Below are 14,811 nucleotides of genomic sequence, written 5' to 3'. Positions count from 1 at the left end.
AATTAATAATCATGGATATTTCTGCCTTTAAAATTTCGTCATATTAAATTTTAAAGGCCGAAATATCCATGATTATTAATTATTTTTACATTTTTCTTCAACTGCGAGAACTAATCACTAACTAGACGTGAATTTAAATTCTTTACTTGCCAATACTTGTTTAGTTACCCAGATTAAAGCCGAAACAAAATGTATGAAAATGGACCTTGAGGTATCGCCTTAATTAAAATTAGGTAATCATTCATAATTATTATTCGTTCATGGCAAAATTCAGCATGTACGTGATCATTAGATGGAACATCGATTTCTGTAGGGATTCGGATTCGTTTCTGAATTCAGACATGAAAAAAACGAATATATAGTCTTGGCCTTTATAAACTGAATAAAAAAAAGTTCAAAATGTGTTGCCAAATTGGATATATTTCCCTAATTTTAAGTAACAATTTAATTCTTATGGTAATTAAAAAAAAGAAAAACACGATGAATCTTTATTCATATATTATTTAGTAATGCAGCTGAGTAAATATTAAAATGGACAAAACTGTAAGACGCGTCTAGTTTGCCTAATAATACTATTTTTTCCAAGATTTTTCGTATCTTTGGGTAGGAAAACACCATAAAGATAAGATTGCTATAATTTGGAAAACCAAAACATATATTTTAAAAGAAATTGAATGTTACATCTGGCAATAATGGTTGTCTGTCAGTTTGTCAAGTATTTACAAATTATTGCATGGCATATTGTTTTTACATTATAAATAATACGAATTTAGAAAGTAATTTTAACGGTTATTGTATATAAACAATTCATCCTTGTATAATAGAATAAAATAAAATTATACGTGTAATTAATGCACAATGTGCCACCGTTATTCGTGATAGATTTATCACTAATGGTCGATTTTGGAAAAGGGTCCTCGATTGTGAAAAATTTATCAGAGCAAATTATTGAACATGGATATCCCTGTGCAAATAGCTATACGGCTAAAACCGCCGAGCCTTGCGGATTCTACCCAATGTATATTTAGCAACCCTGTTACTCAAATAGTGATTACGGAAAGTGGACAGACGTTTCATGTAAACAGAGCTTTGCCAGTGGATTGTACCCAGGCTCATCTATTTAACTCTTTTATGATACCGCAAATCAATTGCTTTTTGGATGGATGTGACACGTCTGTTGTTATTTTTGGCCAATCAAAGACTGGAAAAACTTACACTCTCTTTGGTCCAGGTGAGTCCCATTACTGTTAGAACTTGTAGACTTGCTGAAAACGTACACAAAGCATTGGTATTACAATATGAGATTAAAATAAGAAATAATAAATGTTGATTTTTTATTAATTTGAGTATCCCTTTGTAGGTTTTGAATGTATTCATAGTGAATGTGATCAAGGCATTGTGCCACGATTTCTCACTGAGATATTTCACAAACTGAATCAAATGCCAGAAAGGGAATTTGTTTTACACATCACATGGATGCAAGTGGTCAACAATAATATATTTGATGTTCTCGGAGCTGGACTGGTCAGGTGTAACAATGTGGAAGAGACTTTTCAATATCTCCAGATGGGTTGGAGGCAGAGATGTCAGGGAAACAACCACACTGTTTTCACTGTTAGTGTTGAACAGAAATGGGTGGGCACAAATGGTGTTTTAAACCACAGAATGTCTACAGCTAGTTTTTGTGATCTTGCGGCTTATCCAGATCCTGGATTATATGCTTTAGAAAACATACTTAAAGAACTACTTGCTGGCAATCCACCAAAACAAATAAACTATGACAGATGTATCCTCACAGCGATGCTCAGAGATTCGTTTGGTGGGAGAGCTTTCACATGGGTCATTGGATGCATAAGTGCTGAGCCAGAGGACTATCAAGACACCTTGAAGATACTAAACTTGTGCTTGTGTTGTAGAGGAATAAAGAATTTTGTCACTGTTAATTTATTTGCTGACAATAACACTCCGGTATATGGTGAGAAAACAATATTGCCAAATACAGACAATAATTTTAATTTACAATTTGCTACAGCTCAATGGATAAAACTGGTTTCTAATGCTGAAGGACTTTTTAATAAAATATTACAGTCAAAATCACTAACAGAGGCTGATATAAATCAAGTAAGTGAGTGGTTGTTTCTGAAAGCTGAATGTGATGAATGCCTAAATAGTGATAATGTAGTAGATAATAAAGATGTTAATACAAAACAAGGCTTACCAAGAATAGCAGAAGATACAGAACCCAGTGAGTTAAGTGAATCTGATGTTGATTCTGATTCAGAAGAAGACACACATTCAGACACTGTCTTTCAAGATAAGCTTGAAAAATTTATGGAATACTTCAGAGAGAAAAATGATCAGCTATTCGCAGAGAGATGTGAAGAATATTTAAATCATGTTGATTCTGATGACATTACAATTTCAGAGACAAGTGGATCTCAGTCATTGCCAATAATGACATCACAATCTAATTCAGGAAGAAGGAGAACTATACAACCTGGTGAAAGTTTATCTGGTGCAGAACTAGAATTATTAAGAAAAGTGGCAGCTAAAGCAATATCACCTGAATCTCAGAAAATACTTATTGAATCTCGCAAAAAGGATCTTGATCCAGAACCTAAGTTGATAGAAAGAGAATTATTAAAAATGATTGATACACCTAAGATTGATGAAATATGTAAGAAGTATAAAATGACTAAGGAGAAATACACCCAGAAACAAATTTTGGCTAGAAAACTTTCTAAAGAAATAAGCAGTACTCAGTCACAATTAAAAGAACTAATTAACCTTTGTATTGCCAAAGAGAGATTGATAGATGAACTTACAAGAACATTGCTCCATAATAATGAGAACAAACCATCTGAGAAAGGGATAGAGTGTAGTGTCATTGACCAAGACACTATCAAAGAAATAAAGAGGCATGAAACTAATCTTAAAACATATAAAAAGCAAATTGAGCAAATAAAAAAGCAAATAAAGAAGGATGAAAAACGTAAAAATACTTTAGATATAGAACTTGTAAAAGATAAACTTAAGTTAGATGAATTATCAGACACATCGGTAGATGTGAAAGATAAAAAAGTTAATTCATTGAAGCACTTTACAAATAGAATTACACAGTTGGACAGTATTTTAAAGGAAAAGACAAATGATTTAGAAAACACAGACCTATCCAAAGATAAAGAGTTGATGTTGAGGAAGGAAATCAAAAACCTAAGGAAGACAAGAGAATGCCTCCATGATCAAAGATGTAGTTTAGGTCACAAGAGAAAGGTCTACAAATCACTTTCAGATTCAGAGGTAATCCAATTCAATCATATTTTTTTATTTATGATTTTAAAATTGGGATTTCAGAAAATAGAAACCTCTCATAATTATGCTTTATTAATCGGTTTATCTTTATTCAGATAGGATTGTGTATTTTTAAGTAACTGATCATAAAAATCTATTTGTCAGTATTGACCTTAGTGGTAGGCGAAGCGGGTAATGGCCCTGGGTCACGTGCTATACAATTGACCTCGCGTTTAGGTCTTGCGCGGTCCTGTAGATAAGAACAGTTTTTTTTAGGTGATGAACCACCAAAATATATAATACTTACGTAATTGTTGAAATTTGGAGTTTTTTCTCTGCTCTCGCCCGAGGCTACAACTGCCATCTGGGCTTAACCTGCGTCCCATTATTACACTTTATCATTTTACCTATATACAGAGATTGTTGTGTATACCAAGTTTTTGGGTGATTATAAAATGTTTTGGGTACAAGTCCTTGGTGACCTATAATCTCGTAGTTTTTTTGGGTTAAAATTTGTATATATTTATTTACGATCTTTTTAGGAACGTAAATTGTTAGAATGTGAAGAAGCCATAGAAGCAATAGATACTGCAATAGAATACAAGAATAATTTGATTTGTGGTAAATCACCATCTGCATCGCTGTCTGACTCTCAAGATAATAAGGATTCAAGGAGCAGAGGCGAGCAAATGTTGATGGCGAGATTAGACAAACTATCACATGATGAAATGAAAACTTTACTTTATAGGTATTTCCAAAAGGTAAATATATTGGGTAATACCTATTTTAAGAAACACAGGTAGGCGCTCGCCAGCGATCTAAACAAGTTTTGCACGCACACATTACGCTTACTGGTGGTAGACTTTTGTGTGCGAGAGGCCGTCTTGCGTATGTATCACTGCAATGACTACAGTGGACCCTCGATAATCCGGCGCCCCCTGTAATCCGACATGTCTTTGAATATTACATACTTATTTGACAATCTTCGCTAATGTAGATGACGCAGGTTTGAACAGGTTACAACTTGTACGCGCCACCGCTATTGTGCTCGACGCGTAAGCATTGTTTTACTTAGTTTGAATTTGACTACTTGTGATAGCGGCACGGCTTAGCGTGCGTTCATTGTTTACTATTTATTCATTGTGTATTAAGTATAGTACCTAGTAATGTCATTACTTTTGAGAAGACTGAGGGACAAAGCTCTGATCTCGCGTTATAACAACCTTAAACAAAAAAAATTTAATGAATATTTCCAACCTTCATAATTTGATAAATTCATTGATTATTTTAGTCTACCCACCCGCACTAGGCCAGCGTGGTGGACTAAGGCCTAATCCCTCTCAGTAGTAGAGGAGGCCCGTGCTCAGCAGTGGGCAAGTATATAATACAGGGCTGATATTATTATTATTATTATTGATTATTTTGGTACATATGTATGTGCATTTATGCTTAATTTTATAATAAAACGTAAGCTCTCTATTGTTATTTAAGTAATTTACTAAATTCGACATACATAAACTATGTATGATTTTACTTCAAGTACATATAAGATACATATATAATCTTATCATTGGATATGTAATTTGTCGGATTACAAGGTACTCTTTTGTAAAAAATTCCGGACTATAGGGGGTCTTAGGCAGTGCTCTATAATCCGACAAATTCGATATTCCGACACTGCCCTGCATAGTGTTTGTCGGTTTACCGGAGGTCCACTGTATTTCTAGTCAGGGTAACGAACGCAGTGGACAGACTGTGGGCGGTGGCGTTGCTTACCATCGGGCAAGTGCCATGGTTATCTTGTCATTCACTGCAATAAAAAAAGGTTTTAATGTATGAGTCTGCGGGTTTCTGTCATTATACCTAAAAATAAGTTTACGTTTGCCTCGAAGAGGGTAGGTAATGATGTAACTTTTACATCCACAGTTGGATAACTTTACCATTTGACGATATTGTAAGTTTTTAAATTTTTGATGAATAACATTAATAAGCTTAAATGTTATTATTTGGTGTAAAAAGGTGGTGGATTTGCGCGGCGCGTGCGCAGCGCTGGAGGCGGGCGCGGCGTCCGCGGCTGACGAGGCCGCCGCCTGGCGCGCGCGCGCCGCCGCCGCCTGGCGACACGCGCAGCGACTCAAGCCGCACGCACACACCAGGTTACCACCAATAAACATTTTATTTTTCACTAGCTTTTGTCCGCGGCACCGCCCGCGTTACAAAGTTTTTCGGGCTAAAGTTTTCCGTTATATATTTTCCCGGGAGCCTATGTTCTTTCCAGGGTCTCATACTGTCTCCATACCAAATTTTATCTTAATACGTTGGGTAGTTTCTGAGTTTAACACGTTCATGCAGACAGATGCAGCGGGGGACTTTGTTCTTGACTTTGACCCGCAGCTTCGCCCGCGTGGATTTCGGACTTCAAAAATGGAGGAGGTGCTCAATTTGTCGGAATGTTTTTTTAATGTATGGTGGTATGCAGGTGGTCCGATTGTCCGGTCAGGGTCTGATGATGGGATCCTAGTGAAATCGAAGGAACTTTTAACCATTAAGGTTGCACACGCGACGGAAGCTTAAAAAATGGAGTAACTTCTCCCGTTTTCCCAACATTTCCCTTCACTGCTCTGCTCCTATTAATTGTAGCGTGATGAAAAGTATACTATAACCAGCTCAGGAGTATGAAAAATAATTGTACCAAGTTTCGTTAAAATCCGTCGAGTAGTTTTTGTTTCTATAACGGTTATACAGACAGATAGACAGACAAAAATTTTACTCATTGCATTTTTGGCATCAGTATCGATCCTTAACCACAACCTGATAGTTATTTTGGAAATATATTTCATGTACAGAATTGACCTCTCTACAGATTTATTATAAGTATAGATAACTTTTTAAGAGGAACAATCCCATCATACATCATTGCATAACTTTAAGCGATTATGCAAAAGGGCTATCCAACACAAAAATATTTTTTCAGTTCGAACTGGTAGTCCCTGAGATTAGCCATTACTGCTCCGCTCCTATTAGGTATAGCGTGATGATATATAGCCTATAGCACTCCACGAACAAAGGGCTATCTAACACGAAAAGAACTTGAACTTTTCAGCTTGAACTGGTAGTTCCTGAGATTAGCGTGTTCAAACAAACAAACTCTTCAGCTTTATATAATAGTATAGATGAGGATCTGGTTGGGTTCATTTTTTTTATAGCAATTATTAAGGTACTATGGGTGCCGGTTGGTGACATTACTTAATTACTACACGGTTATTTACTTTGCTATACTTTTACCATCTAATTTAAAATTAGATACTTGCACTTTAATGATTATTTTGTTATGTTACAGACATTTTCAGTCTATACATAGATGTCTGGACAGCGGTAATGCGGAGAGGGCTTTATCGCTAGGCATGACGTCAGACTCTGAAACTTCTGATGATGCCATGCGATTGGTTAATCGTATGAAACAACTCGCCAGATATCCTGCTGTAAGTTGTTATAGTACCGATATTATATAGATTTAATAATATTATGGATCTCACTGTGGCGCGTGTGGTCACGTTATATAGCCATGCTGTAATAATGTATCTATGATTTTTGTGTCTTTTCAGCCTCCGGTAATACCTAGTCAAAACTTGCGACAACTTATGCCTGCTACAAATATTCCAGTCGCTAAAGTCACAAAAGAGAAGAACAAGCTGGTAATAATACAGCAGAATAAGAAACACTGATATTTAGAGAAGTTTTTTATGTTTATGACTACTGTGGTACTTATATTTACATTTATATGTTATTTGTGCTACACGATTTTTATCTTTACATGGTTGTTCTAGCATCACAAATTAAAATAAAGAGAAAATAGTTAGAAATATCAGGCTATGTACTTAGATGTATTCATTAATAGAAGTAATTTTTCATAAATTATAAGCATATTGCGTAAATATTTAGCTTATTTCGGTTAAAGCGATTGTGGATATTTATGTTAAAAGACTGTTTAGATATGTATATACAAAATAATGAATTCTAGTAAACTTTTAAATTTGATTAGAGATATTTTAAGTCAATTATATTACTCTTATTAACACTATATTGTTATAACATAAATGCACCTGTGTATTTGCTCATATATTATGGTATCTGGGCGATCCGGCAACTCGTGTTACTAGAAATTACTAGCCAATAGCTTAACAGACATTTCGCTCACGACAAACCTTGTAATTATTATTGTAAATTTAAAACCCGCTATGTGGACCATGCATGAATTCACAACGATGAGATAGGATTGTTTGAGCCCAATTTCAGAATTTGGTTAGAAAATTATGTAGGTTTTTTATAGCAGGATCTTATACGGAATGTACCGTAATTGTTGAACATGTGGTTAGTTATGTATTAAGACTTAACACAAATAAAAAATCGCATACTTAATAATGAAGTATAAAGTTGCAATATAATCTTTATGGTTTAAATAAGTTTCGGAGTCGGTAAATTGTATTTTAAGAAATATATTCCATGGTTAGATATTATAACAGCTGCAGTCATATGATGTCCGATAATAATGGATATCATAATACTCATTACTCATTGCCTCGGTGGCGTAGTTGTACTGCATGCGCGGTACGGCAGCGCTCTGAGGTCCTGGGTTCGAATCCCGGGTCGGGCAAAGTGATATTTGGGTTTTTCTGCTCAGTATCAGCCCGGAGTCTGGAATTTGTGCCCGATATGGCGATAGGCTCGCCCCCTATCACATCATGGGACGGAACACACTTGGCGAAAAGTGGGTGCCATGGTTGCGCCTCTGCATACCCCTTCGGGGATAAAATGCGTGATGTTGTGTGTGTGTGTATAATACTCATTATTATTGGGCCCTGCTATACACAACTTATTTAAATATAAATTATTTATAATTGTAAAGTTTAAAGATCTTGCTGAATTTATTGGTTAGAAATCATCATTAGAACATGTTAAACTTTAGTAATTCTATTGCTAATAACTTGCCAACAAGGGGTTTAAAAAAAACTGCTGCGATGCGCCAAAAATATGTACATATATTTTTACTACATTATACGATTACTGATCTACTATTTGATATTTATTTAAAATTCCAAGGAATACATAAAATTCCCTCGGTGAGTACGGAGTAATAATGCGTTATGTATAGAATGTTCCCTCGCAATTTCTGTAAAATAAAATTATTATTTTATACTATGTGGTTTTAGTAATCATCGTAACATAAATTATGTTTTAAATGTAGACTGCGACAAATGAGTAGATAATTGCGTGGTTCAGCCAATGCTGCTGGTTATGGCATAATTTGCAAATATATAATATTTGAACGCATTATTCCAAAAGGCAACGTATATGTCGATTAACTGTAATTAAAGATTTATCGATGTTCAAATCAAGCCTGAAAAGAAACTAATCAACACAAAGAATTTTATATGAAACTGTTGTGATAATACTTTACTTCTGATTGGTTCATTTCCGGGATTGATCTGTACATATCTACTATGATCTTTCAATAATGATTTCGGGCGGACAGCCTGGCGCCTTAATTTGTTTATATACAAATTGGAACAATCATTTTTTCGATTCGATTCGATTCGAAAAATAAAAGCGGCGATAGCCCAGTTGGGTGTGGAACGGTCAGCCAAGACGAATGTCCGCAGGTTCAAATCCCAAGGGCACACACCTCTGACTTTTCTAAAAAAATCAAGTGTGTATTCTTTGTGAATTTATCGTTCGCTTTAACGGTGAAGGAAAACATCGTGAGGAAACCTGCACATCCGAGAAGTTCTCTATAGGAATTTCGAAGGTGTGTGAAGTCTACCAACCCGCACTAGGCCAGCGTGGTGGACTAAGGCCTAATCCCTCTCAGTAGTTAGAGGAGGCTCGTGCTCAGCAGTGGGCAAGTATATAATACAGGGCTGATATTATTATTATTATTATATTTTTTCGATTAGTCCTTTGAAATCGGTAATCGGCTGGGTGCCACGATGTTCAACTACTGCTAAATATGAGTTCAGTTCAGTTCGGCGGCTATTTACTTATTTGAATCCTATAGTAAATTAAACCATGTCGTTTAGTCTAATATAATCAATATCTACTATTACATATAAATAGTCGCTACTCGCTAGAATAAATTTCACGCTACTTACGACATTAAGTTGATCACTTCTGGTAAGCAATCGTTGACAGCAGGATATCATCAAACCGGGCGTTATACTGTCATCTTTGTGGAGGTCTAGTAAGTGGAACCTCTCTTTTACTTCTTTGCACAGCGCTCTTTCGACATGCTTATTTCTGAAATGGGAATGTTTTACTTAACTCTATTGCCTAATAAGTTTAAATACATAATAAATGATATTGGCTACCTCCGCAAACATTCTGAATGACTACAAAAAAAAATGATCAGATATTATTTTGTCAAAGTCGTAATTTATTAATATATATTTAGAACCGGCAATTAGCTTATCTTGGCCAATTACAAATTGTCCCACGCTTTTATTGCCATAATGTTGATGCCATTATACAATAGCAATACCACCTTTGGATCGTTAGCGAAAATGGACCAATCACATAAAAGTTCATTTGACACGCTTGCAGGTCTCACTTTGATTGGTTTATTTTTGGAAACAATCTGAAAATAGCTATTAGAATTGGAGATTTTGACGCGTTTTTGCAGGATTCTTGCCTTTACACTCACATGTTGTATTCTGTCAAGAGCAGTGTGGCTTCATCAAGATTATTGGTGATAAATGCTATGAGCTCATCTGCAGGGCACGATGATGGAGTGATGAACTGTCCTGTAGGAGACACCATCAACGGCCCAGCCTCCCTGAAAAATAGTTTTATTTTTACCAAGCTAATTAATAATGCATTTGATTTTATAGTTACAACTATAACGGTCATCGTAATAAGTTTTATATGGACGCTTGAAGGCAATCATATTTAAACGACAATGAATGAACTATTGAGTAAAGTCTTGAAGCAGATTCATAAAAAAAACAAATAATTCGTAAAAATGAAGTCTAATAATATAAAAATTATCGTTTGAGATACAAAATCTAAATCAAACAGGACAAAAAAGTGTCAATTCCAAATATATCAAAACTATTTTTTGGTATATTTCACGCGCCGATTTTATTCTGTATACATTACTTACGGTTCTACAACGATTTCGTATTTGCTGAGCGAATCAGGAACTACGGAGGGAAACTTATTACCGCGTCCATAAAAATCACCGATTGATGTTATTAACTGCCTCAGATGATTACAATATTGGGTGGCAGAAACTTTCGGCATGAATTTCCTGTTAAAATCATTTTTTTTTTAAAGGATTATCACTTGTATATAAAAATACGAGTATGGTAACTGATTACTATAAAAGATCAATGATTATTTGCTTACGAAGAGCAAAAGTAATGTCGCGTAGTACCTGGACATTACCTTCTACAAATATGTATGTCTCTTAAAATACTCGACAGTGCTTTTTCGTAATTGGGTATCATTGTCAGAGCACTGTCCTCTTGGCTTACTTTTTTAATTAACTGAAAAGTTAAAAAAAGAACATTATTGCATACTTCAAATTATTCTTGATAGTATATTGAGTATTGAACCTTATCGCCTATTACAATTTACAGGTTTTGTGCCTTATAGCTCACAAGGGCGAAAAGTTACGTTATTCGAATTGTCATATAATCGTTAACGCTACAAAAGATGTTCGAATTTGACGTGAACAAATTATCCTAAATTATACACCTATATTTTAATTATAATATTCGTAGCTTAGATCGGGTAATAGAAAGACTAAATTTGTTTTTTACTATAATAAAATCAATCGCGTGCAACATTATGCCTTAGTAAATATGGACGATAAGTTATAGAATTAAGTTATAACTAAATAATTTCCGCACACTATTACACTTACCGAAAGCCATTCATTTCTAACGTCAATAATGTTCAGAAACACGTCACCGTCTAAGCTGACTCCGGTGAATTGTCCTAAGGCTATTGTTCTACCTGCAATATAAAAAAAATATATTATGGGCTCGTAGTGAGTTTATCAAGCTGTCTCGCTCGCACAACTTCAACGTAATGAATGTGACGTCAGACATAGACAGAGCATCGTTTTGGAATTATGTTAGACAGCTTTCACAGAATGTCACAGTATATAATTGATATATTTTTAATCTGATTTTTATTAACTATAAATATCTTACAAGACGAGTCATCATATTTAAGTATTTCATGGTACGTAAAATGGGAGAAGGGCAAAAAAATATGGGACTTCTATACTAGCACCACTGTAGTCTAAAATCGTGTCTTTGGCGGCTCTCTATATTTTACAACTATTTTACACAAACCTTCTAGATTGCCCATAACTTTTGAATGCTGGGTTGCTAATGAAACTAGACTTTGCAGGGCTCCCCGAATGTGGCTGATATTCCAGCCACTATCATATTTTACCTGGAAAAGAGAATTTTGTTGAATGGTAAGATTTAGGATTAAGATAGGCGATTAGTACATGCTTTATTTCTTAATCTTTAAAAGTATATTAAATTAACATTATTTTATTACAGACTTTTAATTACATTGGGCCTGTCTTTGTGTAACACTGTAATAAATGACGCTTTTATCTCCATTTTGGACACATCCAGCCTCCAATGGACAATCAATATTTCTGATATCGAAAATTGCGAAATTTGGTATAAGCCTTAGGGTGAAACCATTGAGAAAGTAAAATACTGTTGAATATAATTTAAATGCTTAAACACATAATTTACTTAGTTTTTACCAACTTCTTTTATACCGTAAGTATTGCGTAAATGGTCTATCAAACTTTGCACTTGATCCCTTGTAGCATGCGTAGCTTCATATTTATCTCTTGCAATGGCACTGTTTTCATAAATCCAATCACTGTAAGAAAACAGAGCTTGTTTAATGTAAATCTCTGCATATTGCTTAAAATTTAGACATCAATTTATAATTACTTAGATAAGAAACTCATTATTACAATTATTTTAGATCAAAAGCAAATAAAAAGTGTAATAATCTGTATTACTGGTAACTTTGGCAACTTAAAGAGCAATTATTTTTATGAATTCATTGTATATTGATTGAGATATAAAATATAATAAGACAGTAAAAAGAACGTTTCAATTATAACAATAAAAGTAGTTTGAAACTCACACAATATTGTCAATTGCTTTCTTTTTTTCTATATCTCTCTTCATTCGAGTTGCTTTTTCAAAATCATCAGTATACTGTTGGTAAGCTTTCGCAAAATCAGGTTTACTGAAACATAAAAGAATAATTTCAAATTGATTTTTTATAAAAAAATAACTTAGGCAATATTGTTTTTATTATTTGATTGGTTTAGATGCCAAATACAACTTACCTAAATTCGGTTTTGGGTGGGGTGGTAGGTATTTTATCTACATAACTTGTTGAAATATCACAGGCATTCAAAACTTTTACTACTGTTTCTCTTACATCATTACCATTTAAATGAATTTTTACTAATTTAAAATTACCTGTAAAACAATATTGATTAAAAATTGGAAAACAATCTGAATAAGATTTTTACATTTCATAATTTTTGAGGAAAAACTTTTGGGTACTCTTAATTTTTGTTATTATCCTCCCATAGCTTGTAACAAGAAATGCCTGTGTTTATTATAGCTAATTATTAGAACATTAGCATATGGTATGCAATTATATTTTAAATCTAAAGAATAGCTATTATATAACAAATAAAGATCAATTTGCAATGTGTTAGCAATATTATTGTTGGTATTTAAAACCATACAACATAAGTAGTGACATACTAATGTTTGTACACAACAATTTGGTACATCATAAATTAGATTATTATTTATTGTACTATAGTATAAATGCTATACCATCTGGCATGTCCCTTTGTCTGATGTAAAATGATAATGGTGGAATGGACATTCTTCTTCTAGATTGTTGGGCTTCTATGAATGCGCTTAATTGTTGAAGGGAGTTTTCATTGGTGCTCTGTAAACAACAAAACATTCCGACATTAGAATGATAAATAATCGTACCATAAATGCAAAAGTTTGTGAAAATGTTTGGATGATGTTAAGACTAAATACAACTGGGCGGTTTTAGGTGTAATATTGCATACTGATACTTTACACACATAAGATACTTTTTATCGTGTTAATTAGCTCTATTTAGAAATACTTAAATATTTAAATGTTTTTTTAAATAGATGATGCAGGAGTTGTAGTGTTCTGGGACATTTTTAGCAGAAAGGGCTTAACATGTGGCCAAAGCTGCAAGCAATAAGTATATTATAATGCAGTGTATAAATGTTGTATTTTTTGTTTAGTCTATACAGAAAAAAAAAAACTATGCTGCTGAATATCTTATAGCAGTTTGTTCAGGTGAATTTCTCAAGGTCACTTTCTGCAGGTGTTCTACCTACTCACTTGGTATAAGAAAGGTAAATAACACATACCCACCTAGTGACATATAATATTTTTTTCTTTTTTATGAAATAAAAGACCACCAGATTGTAAGTGATCTCTACTTGTATACACATATGTAAAACTTCTACACAAAAAAAAATCTATGTTATATGCAACATTCAGTTGTTTTATACATATTTGGAATCACAATTTTTTTATCTTTAAAAAAAGTTTAAATTTTTGAAACAAAATACTTATGTCCATTATCTCACCAAAAATTTATATGGGGAAGAAAGAGTGAACGCCAATAAATTACTTTGTTTCTTGCTAGACAGTAGTGCATTAAATTCCAATAAGCCCCAACCTTTTGCTGTAGTAGGTAAGCAGTTGTTCCTTAATATTTAAACAAGTTAAATGAAATTCATATAGTTTGAGTGGCAGTCATAAGCACAATTCACTTAGAAATATTTTCAAATATGGAATGTTTAGAACAGTTTTAAAAATCCACTAATTGGATTAACATATATGACAGTAAATAGAAATAAACTTGTTTTATTTGAAACTTACTCTTTGTTCTGGATATTTTCCAAATAGATCTGGATGTACACTAAAATAGAAAGGTCTGAGTGCAGTAGATATTTCAGCAGAACTTAAAAACCTGCATAAAATTCCACTCGCGCATCCACACCTGAAATTTTTGCCAAAATTGTATACAATAAAAACTGTTTTTCTAAGAACTTTTAGTTTATTTAATTAAGAAACAAAAAAATATATACACCTTATTTTCATTCTGGTATACATGGTATATTTTTTTCTTTTCCTGACAGAACAAATTTATTATTTGCGCACCAAATTACAGAGAAAGAATATTACTAGCTTACTACATGTTTATGGCCTTGAACCCTACCAGACAACTTCAGACAAGTAGACAAGAATAGACAACTTTTAGAACGCGAATTCCATGAAGGAATTATTTATAGTAATAGATCATATGGATCAATGACTAAAATACTGCAAAGATGAAGAATCTAGATAAAATCTAAATCCCAAAGTGATCATGATGGCCGTGATGAAATGTCACTTTGACAGA

General features: G+C 33.7%; 2 protein-coding genes across 2 annotated transcripts; one reads left to right on the top strand and one right to left on the bottom strand.

The window, feature by feature from the left end:
• Positions 1-687: 687 nt before the first annotated feature.
• Positions 688-8,487, top strand: LOC115440437 (kinesin-like protein costa). The gene is made up of 6 exons (XM_030164735.2): positions 688-1,231; positions 1,361-3,300; positions 3,834-4,052; positions 5,311-5,447; positions 6,632-6,773; positions 6,897-8,487. The coding sequence occupies exons 1-6, from the start codon at positions 955-957 to the stop codon at positions 7,014-7,016; spliced, it is 2,835 nt and encodes a 944-aa protein (XP_030020595.1). The 5' UTR covers positions 688-954; the 3' UTR covers positions 7,017-8,487.
• LOC115440438 (T-cell activation inhibitor, mitochondrial) lies at positions 8,311-14,811 on the bottom strand. Its single transcript, XM_030164736.2, has 13 exons — positions 14,500-14,811; positions 14,289-14,409; positions 13,188-13,305; positions 12,683-12,818; positions 12,475-12,579; positions 12,084-12,201; positions 11,649-11,751; positions 11,213-11,304; positions 10,732-10,832; positions 10,448-10,594; positions 9,989-10,120; positions 9,441-9,585; positions 8,311-8,461 (listed from the first exon to the last, which is right to left on the bottom strand). Exons 1-13 carry the CDS (start codon positions 14,520-14,522, stop codon positions 8,375-8,377), a joined length of 1,428 nt encoding a protein of 475 aa, XP_030020596.1. The 5' UTR covers positions 14,523-14,811; the 3' UTR covers positions 8,311-8,374.

This window comes from Manduca sexta, chromosome 24 (genome assembly GCF_014839805.1).
Source record: "Manduca sexta isolate Smith_Timp_Sample1 chromosome 24, JHU_Msex_v1.0, whole genome shotgun sequence".
Classification (NCBI taxonomy): Eukaryota; Metazoa; Arthropoda; class Insecta; order Lepidoptera; family Sphingidae; genus Manduca; species Manduca sexta.
This window is presented reverse-complemented; position numbering and strand designations above follow the sequence as displayed.

Coding starts and splice junctions, on each gene's coding strand:
- LOC115440437 (XM_030164735.2), top strand. CDS start 955: ATGGATATCCCTGTGCAAATAGCTATACGGCTAAAACCGCCGAGCCTT. Junction 3,301..3,833: donor AATCACTTTCAGATTCAGAG/GTAATCCAATTC, acceptor CGATCTTTTTAG/GAACGTAAATTGTTAGAATG. Junction 6,774..6,896: donor AACTCGCCAGATATCCTGCT/GTAAGTTGTTAT, acceptor GTGTCTTTTCAG/CCTCCGGTAATACCTAGTCA.
- LOC115440438 (XM_030164736.2), bottom strand. CDS start 14,522: ATGTATACCAGAATGAAAATAAG. Junction 14,410..14,499: donor TATACCAGAATGAAAATAAG/GTGTATATATTT, acceptor CAAAAATTTCAG/GTGTGGATGCGCGAGTGGAA. Junction 11,752..12,083: donor ATACTTACGGTATAAAAGAA/GTTGGTAAAAAC, acceptor TCTCTTTTCCAG/GTAAAATATGATAGTGGCTG.